Genomic DNA, 14,423 nt, shown 5'->3' with positions numbered 1-14,423 from the left:
AAAAAGATGGAGGATCTGTAGTAGAAGAGTTTAAATAAAATAAAATCTCCACACATTTTCCATACATTTCAGAAAAAAATAAATAAAGAAAGCAAGGAAGAAAGAAAGAAAAAAAAAGGTCTCCTCCGGCAGGCAGTTCATCTCTCCCGCAGATAGGCGGCCTTGCCCCGGGCAGAATATCACGGTCAGCCCCGGCACCGCGGTGGATGATGGGAAATATGGGATCAGGTAAAGTCCTACGCCTCGTGAAGAGCGCAGAAATAACTGTACATAAACAGGAAGTAACGACACTAAAGCTACACAATAAAAGCAGCTTTTAAAGTCTAAGGTGGTGAACAGGCTGTAGAGCACTTAGATGTTTTAGTTTGTTTTTTCTACTGTTTTTATATTTAAGGATCAGTTCATTACTGGAAAGGTAGCGTCACCTGTTTTAGTTTGACTGAGCTGAATATATTTATGTATACGAGGCTGAGAAAAACTTGGATTCCAGGTATAAACTACAGTTGGGTAAAAGTCAGTTCAGACAGAAATTATAGCTCCTTGGGTTTATGTCCAATTCATGAGTTTTCTAGTCAGACGGAGAAAGGATTTTAGTTTTCTCTGGGCACCTGCCTCTTCACAGCAGTTCTTTTACAGGTGTTTCGTGTTAAATAAGATGAGGCGGAGACGTGTGCATTAATCCCACTTTTACTGTAAAGTTTCCCAGCGGAAGTGTCGCTGTGCTGCTGTTTGCTTGGTGCTGACAGGAGGAGCTGAGAGCCGAGGAGGCGTCAGGTGAATGATTTACAGCCTCTGCTTTTCACCTTCTCACCTGTCCATCACTTAAAAAAACCTAATTTGTGAGGGGAAATGTTCCGCTGTTACTAACCCGCCCGGCCCCCACTAATAGAAATACTCATTTCTACTTCTGAGTGGACACAAAGACGAAACCACGCCGCAGGAGCCTGGACTTAGCAGGTAGGCTATAAATAACTTTTTCTATTGTTGCGGGTTTGAAAGCAATTCCGCGTGCGCGTATCTGAATATTTGTGATGGTTTGAGGTGCAGAATTATCAACCGTAGTTGTGTTTTGTTCGTGGAAGCAGCCGGGGCTATTTTCAGCCTCAGCGGACACGTTAAATGCGTTAAAAATGTGAACTGACGCTGAGGCCTGTTGCGCCGCCCACAGTAAACAAAGCACGCAGAAAGTGTGCGCGCGCGCGCGCCTGCACGTTCTCTGGTTTCTGTCTGTATTAAATAATGAAATCACCTGACTGCACTGACTGGGAATGACAACAGTCCAGCGAATACTTACTGTCCTATTCTCTGATTTTATCCGCCATTCAGAGGCTGTTTGGGCAGACGAACAAACATGGCACCGTTTATAAGACTTTATTAAGACTGTAAATACACGAAATTACTCCTCCGCATGTAACGCATCCAGGTTGGCACCTGTTAAACACACACATGCACATGCACAGGGTCACACACTCTTGGAGAAAGATGCTATATATACTGGAGCGGTGGGCAGCCAATCACAGCGCCCGGGGAGCATGGGGGGGGGGGGGGGGGGGGTACGGTGCCTTGCTCAAGGGCATATATTCAGATTTATGGAGATTTTGGGTTGTTTTGTGGTTCTTATCGGTTGTTTTTGATCTGTTCAGAGCTGCAAACAGCTCCTTGAAGTTGCATAGTGTTAATAAAAACAGTTTATTGTTCACATCTCAGAGACTGATGCTTAAAAATGTGCAGCTTTATTGGACCAAATGTGGTGCAGTCTGATCCTGCGTTTATCTGGTGCTGAAATCAAAACTGGATCAAACAGAAGGATTTTCTTATTGTTGTGCAAACTGACCAAACTACGAGCGATGAACAAAACAAGGTGATAAGCACACTGTTGTGTTTTGCATTTGCAAACAGCACAGCAGCACGTTCACTGATAGATGACAGTACGACTGTGTGTGGGACCGATTTAATTACACACAAGCTGTCAGAAGAGCTGATAAACACTTTATCTGCATGGGCTGCCATGCTGGATTTTGACATCATGGTTGTTGCTGCTTTGTCTCATTGGAAATATCAGTTTCTTCTTAACAATCGACATCTAAGTTATTTCCATCCAACCTTCCCTCATCAGTGACTGGACGGGCTTCAGCAGGCTTAGTGCCCCTCTGGACCTGCCCATAGAGTGTCTCGTTTGTCTGAATCGGTTTCCCTTTTTTAGAGAAACACACCAGAGTTCGAAGTAGCAGAATAACAACATGGATGCTTGTTTTAAGGAGAGACTTTGCAGGAGAGTTTGTCCTTTATTCTCACCTTTACTATGTCCTGTGGAGCAATAACACGTCCACACGGGGTAGTTAAAGTGTCTGCATAGCCAAATGATCATATGAATAGGACCACGTGTGCCTCCCTTCAGTTAATTAGCAACTCTTGAATAGTTTTGTGGTCATTTTTCATGTCTGTGGTTGCTTTTTGTCTGCTTGTGGTGGTTTTCTCTCTTCTCCTTTGTTTTACTGATTCATTTCCAGAGAATCACTGAAAGCATGGTCCAAACGTGGCCTTTGTCAACAGTTTTCTACAGTTTTACAGCTAACTGTCCAAAGTTTCCTACTTCAGTTGCAGAAGGCTAAACGCAGGTGATCACTGATGGCGTGCACAAGCGTGTAACTGCTGAGCATCTTTTGTCCGCTTTATTCTCCACATCCCAACGTAGCCGAACACATTCAATTCCAGTTGCTTCCAAACGTGCAAAAGAAAACCCCACAAACACAAAAGAAGCATAATACAAGACTTATACGCTGCTGCTGTTTGTCCCCACCCCTGCAATCATCACACCAGGTGAGGTGCACGGGTAAGTGAAACTATTTCTTACCGCGGGGAACACACCCATCACCTAAAGTGTGCAGCAACAGCAAACTGATGAATATAAAACAACTTACGGCCCTTGTTTGGCCTTCTCTGACATCACTGACTCAGGGTGAGTGTGGCTGCCACACATCCATCAGTCATCGCCTAAATCTGCCTTTCATTTCGGCCTCACCTTCACCAGAACCCACTTCAAAGCTGGCTCGTGACATTAGGGCCTCATATCGAGTTGTTTTTCTTACACTTTAAACTCCTAAAACAACTGAATGTACAGAGCCTTTAAATCAGCTCATTCTGGCAGCTGTTTTGTTTGTAGCGTTTCCTTTTTATTTCCAGATGCCCACTTCCTCTCGCTGCCTCTGATCAGACCAGAATTGAAGGGATGTGAAAACACTCAGACTCATGTTTAGTAAAGTTTCTGTCAGTTTTAAACTTCTTCCCCTTCTTTGTCGCTCCACTGCAGCCCAGTCCTCACTCTTTACATGTCTCTGTCCACGTCAGGTGTTCTTAGAGGAGGAACCTCGGAGCGGGAGCCATGTTGTCGGCAGAGGAGATTCTGTGCAACACCCAGCAGGTGATCGCAGGGCTGGAAGCTCTGAGAGGAGAGAACCGCAGCCTGCTGGAGAGCCTGCAGGAGGCGATGGAGAGCCGGCCGGCGGTGGACAGCGGCAGCGTTGAGCAGGAGAAGAGCGGCATCATCCGCCAATCACTGGAGAGGATAGAGCTGGGGCTGAGCGAGGCACAGGTCCGAACAGAGCAGAAACCAAACCCTCAGTTAGCTTTATGATATGCAGGATCCTGTAGGGATCGATGAGTCTGACGGTAACACGACTTAAAGAAGAACTTCGTAGCCAGAATGGGAATAGATGGAGATGTATCTTAATCAAGGCACTCCATTAGTAAAACATTTTTTTTTATTTTTTACCTACCTCAAGATTTACAATCAGCATTAATCAGGTTTTATAAAAAAAACTTTTTTCTATATTTGCTAAAACTGCTTCTGACGATAAGGCAGAAAACAGAAAATCAGGGGCTTGGGAGGCAAAGCTTAAGCCCAGCAGAGAGGGAGGGGGAGGGGCCTGCAAGTACTGTTCATTCAAAAAAATGTTTGTTTTGCTTTTAAACCCCAAAGAAACTTAAAAGTCCACAGATTTTGCTTAGACAACAGGCTGTGTATAAGTATGTCTCCACAAAGAGGAACCATTTAAAGAAACAGAAATACTAATAATTACTGTAAAAGTGACCAAAACAACACAAGTATATTATTTAAAGCAAAAAAAATTAAAGACTAAAGGCAGGCACTGTTAAAAAGATGTGACGTTTCAGAACCAGAGTAAAAACAAAGTACTAAAATAAAAATGTATGTCCATATATTGTATATTTGTCATTAATTTACATTATTTCCTCCAGGTGATGATGGCTCTGTCGGCTCATCTCGGTTCGCTGGAGGCGGAGAAGCAAAAGCTTCGAGCTCAAGTGAGTTTTACATCGTATACGTGCATATTTAATGTATAAAGTGACTATTTTAATGACTGACTGCAGTCCAATGATTCGTTTCCTGTTTTCATGATGAGAATTCAGCTGTTTCACTCCAGGTTTTTCTGCTTTTTTTTTAACATAAAGAATACTTCTCTTACGCTAACCCTCCTCCATCTTCTTTTTCTCATAATCATCTGTTTTAACCTTCTTTTCCTCCATCTTTCTTCATTTTCAATCTTGTTCCTCTCGCTTTTGTCATGTTACCCTTTCTTTTTCTGCCCTTCTCCTCCTTTCTTGTTTTTCTTTCATGCTCTTGAACTTCTTCTTTGCATCCGACTGGTTTGACAGGTGCGTCGTCTCTGTCAGGAGAACCAGTGGCTGAGGGACGAACTGGCCGGCGCTCAGCAGCGGCTGCAGGACAAGGAGCAGGAGGTGGTCACCCTGGAGGAGCAGAACCGACACCTGCAGTTTATGTCATCCATACGCAAATACGACCAGGATGAACCACCTCTGGTGAGGACAAACGGCATTCAAACCCAAACTCATGTGTGAATGTTCAGGAAGAAGGTTGCTGTTCTTAATCACCAAACTGGTTGCACCAAACGATGATTAAAAACAAGCTCCACTGACTAAACCTGCTATTTTGAGCCTCTTCAACCTGACTATCAGATTGCTGAATGTACAAAAAAAGTCACCACCTGGATTTAACTAAGCAAATAGGTAAGAGTCTCCCAACGGATAATTACTGCAGGGATGGCAACAAGTTATTTAACCCTAAATGATGCAGTGAGCAGCTTCGCATTTCTTAAACAAACACGTTGGACGACGCCTCCTGTGGTTGTGGAAAAGATGTTAATCTGTTTGGAAAGGGTCAGATTATCAGCATGAATCAAGCAAAGAAAACATCTGCAGAGATCGCTGGAACAGCTAAAATTGGGTTAAGAGCTGTCCAACGTCTTCATAAAGACTCGAAGGATCGTGAGGAACCATCAAGAAATGCGGTCGGAAAAAAATCTCGATCGTGATCGGTGATCACTTTGGTGACATCATGACCCAGTTCGCTAGCTAACATAAAGATTGGACTCTGGAGCAGTGGAAGAAGGTCATGTGGCTGATGAGTGACGTTTACAGGATTTTAGAAAAGCCATTGTTATTATATTTTAAAGCTAAAGGACCTCAGAGGTTCTACTCTGACACATCACCGCCTCAGGCAGTTTCTGAGGTGAACCTCTCACCTTTACAGACGAAATATAATCATAATCATCAGTTCTACCAGCAACGTAGAGCTTATTGTGCCTAAAACAGACAGATTGTTGGAATAAAACTGATGTTTTTTGTCCCTGCAGGATGACAAAGACCCTTCTTCTAACAGGGAGTCTCTGGATGACTTGTTTCCTGCAGACGACGAGGAACAGTCACAGAGTAAGGCTCTACTGGGGTGTAAAATGTGGGTTTAAGGCAAGCTTTTTGAAACATAAAGAGCTAGTTTGCCAAAGCAGTCGCCACAGAGATCATCTTTTGCAGATGTTTTAAAGGCCTGGAATGACTTTATTTAGTCTGAATGGCATTCAGACTCTCAGTGCTGAAAGACTCAGAAACTAAAGAAGTGAAGCTGGAAAAAATGCTCATTTGTTTATGTGTAAATGGGTTTATATAATTATCTAATGAGTTTCGCTGCTCCTCCTGATTTTTAAGTACCTGCCGGCACACAACAAACACATTTCAGGCCCTGGTGTTACACTTTGAGCATCTGCGTGAGACTGTAGCATGTGATACCTCAGAGGAGTAAAACCTGTTGGAGGAAGCTGAATTAATTCCTCTTATATGACATTATCTTTGATATAAGAATAAGAAGACAGTTTAACATGCGCACAGGGCTTAAAGGGGAACTTCTCCTGGTGAGATCATTGAGTAAATCATCTCCTCTGGACAGAAAATGTTGTAAACGTATTCTTCATAGTGTGGAGCAAAACAACGCAGGGTGGGGGGAGTGTGCTAAAGTGCCCTCAGGTGTCCTCTGGGGAGCCAAAACGCATGTTAAACTGCCCTCAAGTGTCCTCTGGGGAGCCAAAACGCATGTTAAAGTGCCCTCAGGTGTCCTCTGGGGAGCCAAAACGCATGTTAAAGTGCCCTCAGGTGTCCTCTGGGGAGCCAAAACGCATGTTAAACTGCCCTCAAGTGTCCTCTGGGGAGCCAAAACGCATGTTAAAGTGCCCTCAGGTGTCCTCTGGGGAGCCAAAACGCATGTTAAACTGCCCTCTACAGTGGTGAGGACGCGCTATATGTGCCCCTTTTTTCCTCTCCGCCCTGCCCTTCAAAAAGTCTGTGCACACCACTGTCAGAAGGTCTGTCTCGTTGCAACAAGCAAAGCCGACGGAGGAGAAAACTGTTAGATTAAGCTGCCAGTTTGAATGCTTATACCACCAGTTGTCATCCACCCGAGTCAGACTACGCTGCGGCTAAACATGGCTTTTTATTCCAGTCAGATCATTTCAAAATGATCTAATTAAATCTTGGTAAAGCTTTCCCTGTAAACCTGCCTGTTATAAATACACTTTTCTTACAATCGTTTGGGCTGTAAGAACTGATCCTGTCCTTGTTTCAGTGTCCCAGCCTCACAGCAGCGCAGCAGCCGCAGCCCAGCAGGGCGGCTACGAGATTCCCGCCCGCCTTCGAACGCTCCACAACCTGGTCATCCAGTACGCTTCACAGGGACGGTACGAGGTCGCCGTGCCGCTTTGCAAACAGGTGAGAGGTGCTTCACCTTTACTGGTCCTCCAAACGTCTGCAGAGCGTCGACTGATGCGTCCGATGATCATTTCTCAACAGGCTCTGGAAGACCTGGAGAAGTCCTCAGGCCACACCCACCCGGACGTAGCCACCATGCTGAATATACTGGCGCTCGTGTACAGGTGACTTCATCACCTCTCTGAGACATGTGGTTGTTTCATTTGATTTATTCTCACAACTTTGTTAACGGAAGTGTTTTTATATTTTTGACTGTAGGGATCAGAACAAATACAAAGAGGCGGCGAACCTGCTGAACGACGCGCTGGCGATCAGGGAGAAAACTCTGGGAATTGATCATCCTGCTGTAAGTTCTGCTCCAACGCTGACAACTTCTAATGAGATGGTTCAAACGGATTAAACTGCAAAGTGTTTTGTTTTGTCTTAATTACATTTTTAAAATCTGAGCAAAGCTGCGAAACATTTCTTGGTCATGAGATGCAGCATTCGTTTGATTCCACGTATTTCCTAATAATGCTGTCTTATTTTAGGTGAGAAAACCTAATTATTGTGTTAGTCTGTGTCTGAAATCACTCCCTAACCACTATATAGTGACCACGCCATTCTGTAGTGGTGTCCGAATGTTTAGTGATTATTAATGTTCACTATATCGTGCACTCAATGTCTCCCACAATTCACCGCGAAATGTAGAGCATCCGATGGTCACTAACCGGAGCAAGATGTCCCATCATGCAACGTTTCGTGAGATTAATGCGGTACGTTTTAATTCTGCGACAGCGATGACATCATTACCTGCGCCAAGAGTAGTGTCCGAAATATTTTTAGGACTTTATTCAACGTATTTTGACTTTAATCTCGACTTATTTTTTACTTTATCGGACGTATTTCGACTTTATTCTCGACTTATTTTTTACTTTATCGGACGTATTTCGACTTTAATCTCGACTTATTTTTTACTTTATTGGACGTATTTCGACTTTAATCTCGACTTATTTTTTACTTTATCGGACGTTTTTTGACTTTATTCTCGACTAATTTTTTACTTTATCGGACGTATTTCGACTTTATTCTCGACTTATTTTTACTTTATCGGACGTATTTCGACTTTAATCTCGACTTATTTTTTACTTTTTTTGGACGTATTTCGACTTTATTCTCGACTTATTTTTTACTTTATCGGACGTATTTCGACTTTATTCTCGACTTATTTTTTACTTTATCGGACGTATTTCGACTTTAATCTCGACTTATTTTTTACTTTATCGGACGTATTTCGACTTTATTCTCGACTTATTTTTTACTTTATCGGACGTATTTCGACTTTAATCTCGACTTATTTTTTACTTTATTGGACGTATTTCGACTTTAATCTCGACTTATTTTTTACTTTATCGGACGTTTTTTGACTTTATTCTCGACTAATTTTTTACTTTATCGGACGTATTTCGACTTTATTCTCGACTTATTTTTTACTTTATCGGACGTATTTCGACTTTAATCTCGACTTATTTTTTACTTTATTGGACGTATTTCGACTTTAATCTCGACTTATTTTTTACTTTATCGGACGTTTTTTGACTTTATTCTCGACTAATTTTTTACTTTATCGGACGTATTTCGACTTTATTCTCGACTTATTTTTTACTTTATCGGACGTATTTCGACTTTAATCTCGACTTATTTTTTACTTTTTTTGGACGTATTTCGACTTTATTCTCGGCTTATTTTTTACTTTACTGGACGTATTTTGACTTTATTCTCGACTTATTTTTTACTTTTTTTGGACGTATTTCGACTTTATTCTCGACTTATTTTTTACTTTACTGGACGTATTTTGACTTTATTCTCGACTTATTTTTTACTTTATTCTCGACTTATTTTTTACTTTATGCTTAAATAGTAAACAGAATATGAAATAAAAATTACAGGACAGTAATCAAAAGTTTCTAATTTACAAAAATGCAGTAGTAAAGGTAAAGTAAAGTATTGTGTGAGACGACATTAATGTGGTACGTTTTAATTCTGCGACAGCGATGACATCATTACCTGCACCTGCACAAGAGTAGTGTCAGAAAGATTTTTAGGACTTTATTCAACGTATTTTGACTTTAATCTCGACTTATTTTTTACTTTATTGGACGTATTTCGACTTTATTCTCGACTTATTTTTTACTTTATCGGACGTATTTCGACTTTAATCTCGACTTATTTTTTACTTTATTGGACGTATTTCGACTTTAATCTCGACTTATTTTTTACTTTATCGGACGTTTTTTGACTTTATTCTCGACTAATTTTTTACTTTATCGGACGTATTTCGACTTTATTCTCGACTTATTTTTGACTTTTTTTGGACGTATTTCGACTTTATTCTCGACTTATTTTTGACTTTACTGGACGTATTTTGACTTTATTCTCGACTTATTTTTTACTTTATTCTCGACTTATTTTTTACTTTATGCTTAAATAGTAAACAGAATATGAAATAAAAATTACAGGACAGTAATCAAAAGTTTCTAATTTACAAAAATGCAGTAGTAAAGGTAAAGTAAAGTATTGTGTGAGACGACATTAATGTGGTACGTTTTAATTGTGCGACAGCGATGACGTCATTACCTGCGCCAAGAGTAGTGTCCGAAATATTTTTAGGACTTTATTCAACGTATTTCGACTTTATTCTTGACTTATTTTTTACTTTATCGGACGTTTTTCGACTTTATTCTCGACTTATTTTTTACTTTATTGGGCGTATTTCGACTTTATTCTCGACTTATTTTTTACTTTATTGGGCGTATTTCGACTTTATTCTCGACTTATTTTTTACTTTATTGGACGTATTTTGACTTTATTCTCGACTTATTTTTTACTTTATGCTTAAATAGTAAACAGAATATGAAATAAAAATTACAGGACAGTAATCAAAAGTTTCTAATTTACAAAAATGCAGTAGTAAAGGTAAAGTAAAGTATTGTGTGAGACGACATTAATGCGGTACGTTTTAATTGTGCGACAGCGATGACGTCATTACCTGCGCCAAGAGTAGTGTCAGAAAGATTTTTCTGTTGAGCTCATTTTATAGCTACATTTATTTCCTTGAGTAGGGAATGAGTGAGTGATTACCTTAGCCTGACCAAAATCATATGGAATCCAGACTAACGTGTCCAAATACTGCTCGTTTATTCCTGCCTGTTTCCACTCTGCTCTGTTAGAGCAGTTTCCCAATCCTGGTCCTTGAGGCCCTGCATGTTTTCCATGTTTTCCTGTTCCAGCCCCTGATTCAAATGAATGGGTCAGGTCTTCAAGCTCTGCATTCACTTGAATTGGGGTTTTGAGTGTTTTTTCCCCTCATACTGTCCACAGACTTGTTAAGTCGAGCTGAAACCGCGGCTCGACTCAACTGTGCATGTAACCGTACCAAGTGTGCGTTTTTGTGTGTGCGCAGGTGGCCGCGACGCTCAACAATCTGGCGGTTCTTTATGGGAAAAGAGGAAAATACAAGGAAGCAGAACCTCTTTGTAAAAGAGCTCTGGAGATCAGAGAGAAGGTAAGGAAGCGGATACAATAACCTTTAATTCTCAGTAACTTAACACCATTAATTTATTAAGCATTAGAAAATCTTAAAGAGTCCATAAAGTGATCCTCACTCTCAGCTCTGAATGAACACTGTACTTTGTGCTCAGGTTCTGGGTACAGACCACCCAGATGTGGCCAAGCAGCTGAACAACCTGGCTCTGCTGTGTCAGAACCAAGGGAAATACCAGGAAGTGGAGCAGTACTACGAGCGCGCTCTGCACATCTACCAGAGCAAGCTGGGACCAGATGATGCCAACGTGGCCAAGACCAAGAACAACCTGGTCAGAGGAGGCTTTGATTACCGTTTGTTACACTTTGAGTCCTCTTTGCATTCATCTTAGTTTGATAAATGTTGATGATCCTAAATCACTGCTGTAAAGGTTTTGATTTGCTTTCCCCTCTCAGGCGTCATGCTATCTGAAACAGGGGAAATACAGACAGGCTGAAGCTCTGTACAAAGAGATCCTGACCAGAGCTCATGAAAAAGAGTTTGGATCTGTGGAAGGTACAGTTATATCGATTTTTCATCTTAACCCTTCATTTAACATTTAATTTGACTCATTTCTCTTCCACCGGAAGAGAAAACACTACCCCACAAAGATAGGTTTCATGGTTCAACATTTTTTTAATGAGATAAATGCTTTTGTGAAAGATTTTACTCACGTGTTTGGAATAAAAGGGCAACATAAGAAAGTACAACACCTGTGTACCGCAGGGTTTAGTAAAGCACTCAGAAGTGGCGTTTTATCCTCCAGGTGACGGTCGTCCCAGCTGGTCTGGCGCAGAGGACAGCGGCTCCACGCAGGACGGACTCAAGCGAAGCGGCTCTTTCACCAAACTCAGAGAGTCGATACGCCGAAGTAGCGAGAAACTGGTCCGCAAGCTGAAAGGAGTTGGAATGGAGGAAATGACCCCGAGGAACGCCGGGTAAAACTCTGCGTGTTACACTGCCAGTGTGAGCGTAACTGAAGCTGAAACCACACTCGGGTTTATGTGAACTTTTGTTTTCAGGATGAAGAGGGCAAACTCTCTGAATATGTTGAATGTTGGAACCAGAGACAATCAGGACGCCACCAAGGTGAGCTGATTGATCACACGTTTAGGATAAAATACCAGAAGTATTAGTCACGCCAAGAAAAAAAAAAAAAGATGACTTTTGTTTGTTTTAATGTCCTAATGTTGAGAAGAATGGAAAAGGTGGAATTTCCTTGTTACTAAAACTTATTCTTTTCTCGACGTATTTCGACTTTATCACGTATTTTTGACGTTATTCTCGAAAATATTTTCAACTTTACTCAACGTATTTTTTACTTTATTTTCGACTTTATCGACATATTTCAATTTTATTTGACTTTGACTTTATTTGACGTATTTCAACTTTATTCGACATATTTTCAACTTTATTTGACATAATTTGACTTTATTCCACGTATTTTCAACTTTATCTCAACGTATTCGATTTTATTTTTTACTTTATCGATGTATTTCGACTTTATCTCGACGTATATTCGATTTTATTCAACGTATTTTCGACTTTATTCAACGTATTTTCGACTTTATTCTTGAAGTATTTCGACTCTTTCCTCAGTGACTCTGTGCCTTTATGTATGAGACACGTTTGAATTTGTAGATGCGACATCCATCAGTTCTTCCTTTTGTTCCTCAGTCGAGCCACCTGACAGCGAGCCGAGGCCTGAGCACCAGCACGCAGAGTCTGACGAGACGAAGCTCACTTGGTGGGACCAGCTAACACGAACACCTGAATAACACAATGACTAAACTAGCTGCTGTGAACAGAGCACATCAGAGACGATGATCAAAAATCTCTCTTAGCGTGAAATATCTTCAGATAGTAATCAGAAAGGGTCACATATTAAATCTACCTGATAGGTATACATTTCACTGTAACATTTCCTTCCTTATTTAATTTGTCTTTATTCTTGGTTTCTAAAATGTTACATAAAACATGAATAATTTTAGATTTGAAATGCTAATTTACACTTTAAGGAAACTATATATTTTCATATAAACTGTCTGCATCTGGAATACAAACCAGTTACATTTGAGGTGGTTTTTCCTCGTCTTAATGCACCTTTTTAAACAACCTTTCTATTTTAAAAAAAAGCTATTTATGTTGTAAATTTCTAAAAAAGGCACAAATATTTTTAAAACTTTTTAAAGCACAGGGATGTTACACTAGTTCAAGAGAAGTGAAGTTAAAGTTTACACTTTTGAAGCGATTTAAATGCCTTCTGGATATGTCGGTCGTTTAATTATAATAATAATAAAACTTTATGGTGAAACACAAACGTATTTAGTTCAGCTGCGTTTTAACATTCCACTTTAGGAAAAATCAGGAAACAAACAGGTGAGTTACTCCATCGAAAAAAAGGCACATATCTGACTGTAAAGACTGGAGTCTCACATGACAAGAGGATATCTTTGCACTTAATATAAATATATATGCTGTATGTAGCAAACCTTCTTGCAATATCCGTGGTTGTAAGTCATCTCTGCAATTTTAGAAATATCATTTTTTTATGCATTTTTCTGCAGTTAAAGTTTAAAAGACGGTTTAATCAAAGAATAGCGTGATGCTGGATGGAGAATCTCAGGCATATTAGCTCAAAGTAACAACAGAGCATATAATCTACCCCGAAAAGGATGTTCTGATTTTATTTTTTATTATTCGTGGTTGAGTTGTGTTAAGTACTTATGGACAGTGGTCAAACCGCTGCTTAGACGAAGGCCACCAGAGGAGCACATTTTGGAGTAAAAACCTACAATGTAATGTTTGTTTAAACTGAAGGTTTTTGGTCCTTTTTAGATGGTGAAAATTAGCTCTTCTGAGCAGCAGTTAGCGTTTCTCACCCATCAGAAATCCTCCAGGATTGTCCAAACTGAAGCCTGCTGCCTACTCTGTGTAAAACTCGTGCACAGATGTTGTCTTTAAGTTACTTTAATGGTGATTTAGTCGGATGACGCTATGGTTATAAAAGCAGGGTCTTATTAGAGCAGAGCGACAGTCTTAATGGGATGATTCCTCTTTGGAAATTAAGCTATAATACACACTTATATGTCGCCATTTTGATAAAAATATCAACTTTGAACCATGTGTGGAGCGCTAAGGCCCATCTGAATCATGTTGGAGTGATTCGATCCCCAACCAAAGTATTTGGGTTTTTAGAAGCTTGGTTTCACACAGTTTTCTTTTCTATTGTCATGTGAACACTGAACACAAATAAGTACTTCACACAACAAATAAACCCTCAGAAAAACCGCCAGATGAATCACTTTATGAATTGAATTCAACATCTGCAATAATGCATCAAAAATAACTAACTTTTTCCTTAATTTATGTAATATGCCTTTAAATAAAGTCTAGTTTTATATATAACCCACCAACACTCAGGTGCATTTGACATAAAACACAGATCTAAATAAAACCGTACTTCTAGATAATAATATTCCCCTGGAATACTGATTGTACATTTTCTGTGGAACAGGAAGTCACTGCTGTTTGTTTGTTAAAGGCCTGAAGTCGCATTGTTTCAGTAGAAATTACAAACTGTTTAAAAAAAGCACTTAAAAACGTAAAAAAAGAAATGTAGAAACTAAAGTATTGAGCTACTCTGACACTGTTTACTCCATCAAAGAAGAATGTTTGTATTTTATATTTGCAAACTTGAGTCGAAATAAATTATAGTAAGACAATGAAGTCTTTTGTACAGTTTGTTTTTCCCCTGCTTGAAATCCAATTTTTGTTCAGTTCATGT

General features: G+C 40.1%; 1 protein-coding gene across 1 annotated transcript; it reads left to right on the top strand.

The window, feature by feature from the left end:
* Nucleotides 1-730: 730 nt before the first annotated feature.
* klc3 (kinesin light chain 3) lies at nucleotides 731-14,235 on the top strand. Its single transcript, XM_072392073.1, has 14 exons — nucleotides 731-957; nucleotides 3,349-3,592; nucleotides 4,258-4,323; nucleotides 4,675-4,839; nucleotides 5,673-5,748; nucleotides 6,932-7,074; nucleotides 7,156-7,238; nucleotides 7,333-7,420; nucleotides 10,517-10,618; nucleotides 10,755-10,928; nucleotides 11,053-11,152; nucleotides 11,403-11,574; nucleotides 11,659-11,725; nucleotides 12,314-14,235. The coding sequence occupies exons 2-14, from the start codon at nucleotides 3,383-3,385 to the stop codon at nucleotides 12,395-12,397; spliced, it is 1,530 nt and encodes a 509-aa protein (XP_072248174.1). The 5' UTR covers nucleotides 731-957; nucleotides 3,349-3,382; the 3' UTR covers nucleotides 12,398-14,235.
* The last annotated feature ends 188 nt before the right edge of the window (nucleotides 14,236-14,423 follow it).

This window comes from Leuresthes tenuis, unplaced genomic scaffold, assembly GCF_036924035.1.
Source record: "Leuresthes tenuis unplaced genomic scaffold, fLeuTen1.0.hap1 SCAF_9, whole genome shotgun sequence".
Classification (NCBI taxonomy): Eukaryota; Metazoa; Chordata; class Actinopteri; order Atheriniformes; family Atherinopsidae; genus Leuresthes; species Leuresthes tenuis.
This window is presented reverse-complemented; position numbering and strand designations above follow the sequence as displayed.

What these genes read in the sequence shown, in the direction of transcription:
- klc3 (XM_072392073.1), top strand. Translation starts at nt 3,383, where the DNA reads ATGTTGTCGGCAGAGGAGATTCTGTGCAACACCCAGCAGGTGATCGCA. An exon ending in ATACTGGCGCTCGTGTACAG is followed by an intron (nt 7,239 to 7,332) that starts GTGACTTCATCA and finishes TTTTGACTGTAG; the next exon opens with GGATCAGAACAAATACAAAG. An exon ending in ACAATCAGGACGCCACCAAG is followed by an intron (nt 11,726 to 12,313) that starts GTGAGCTGATTG and finishes TTTGTTCCTCAG; the next exon opens with TCGAGCCACCTGACAGCGAG.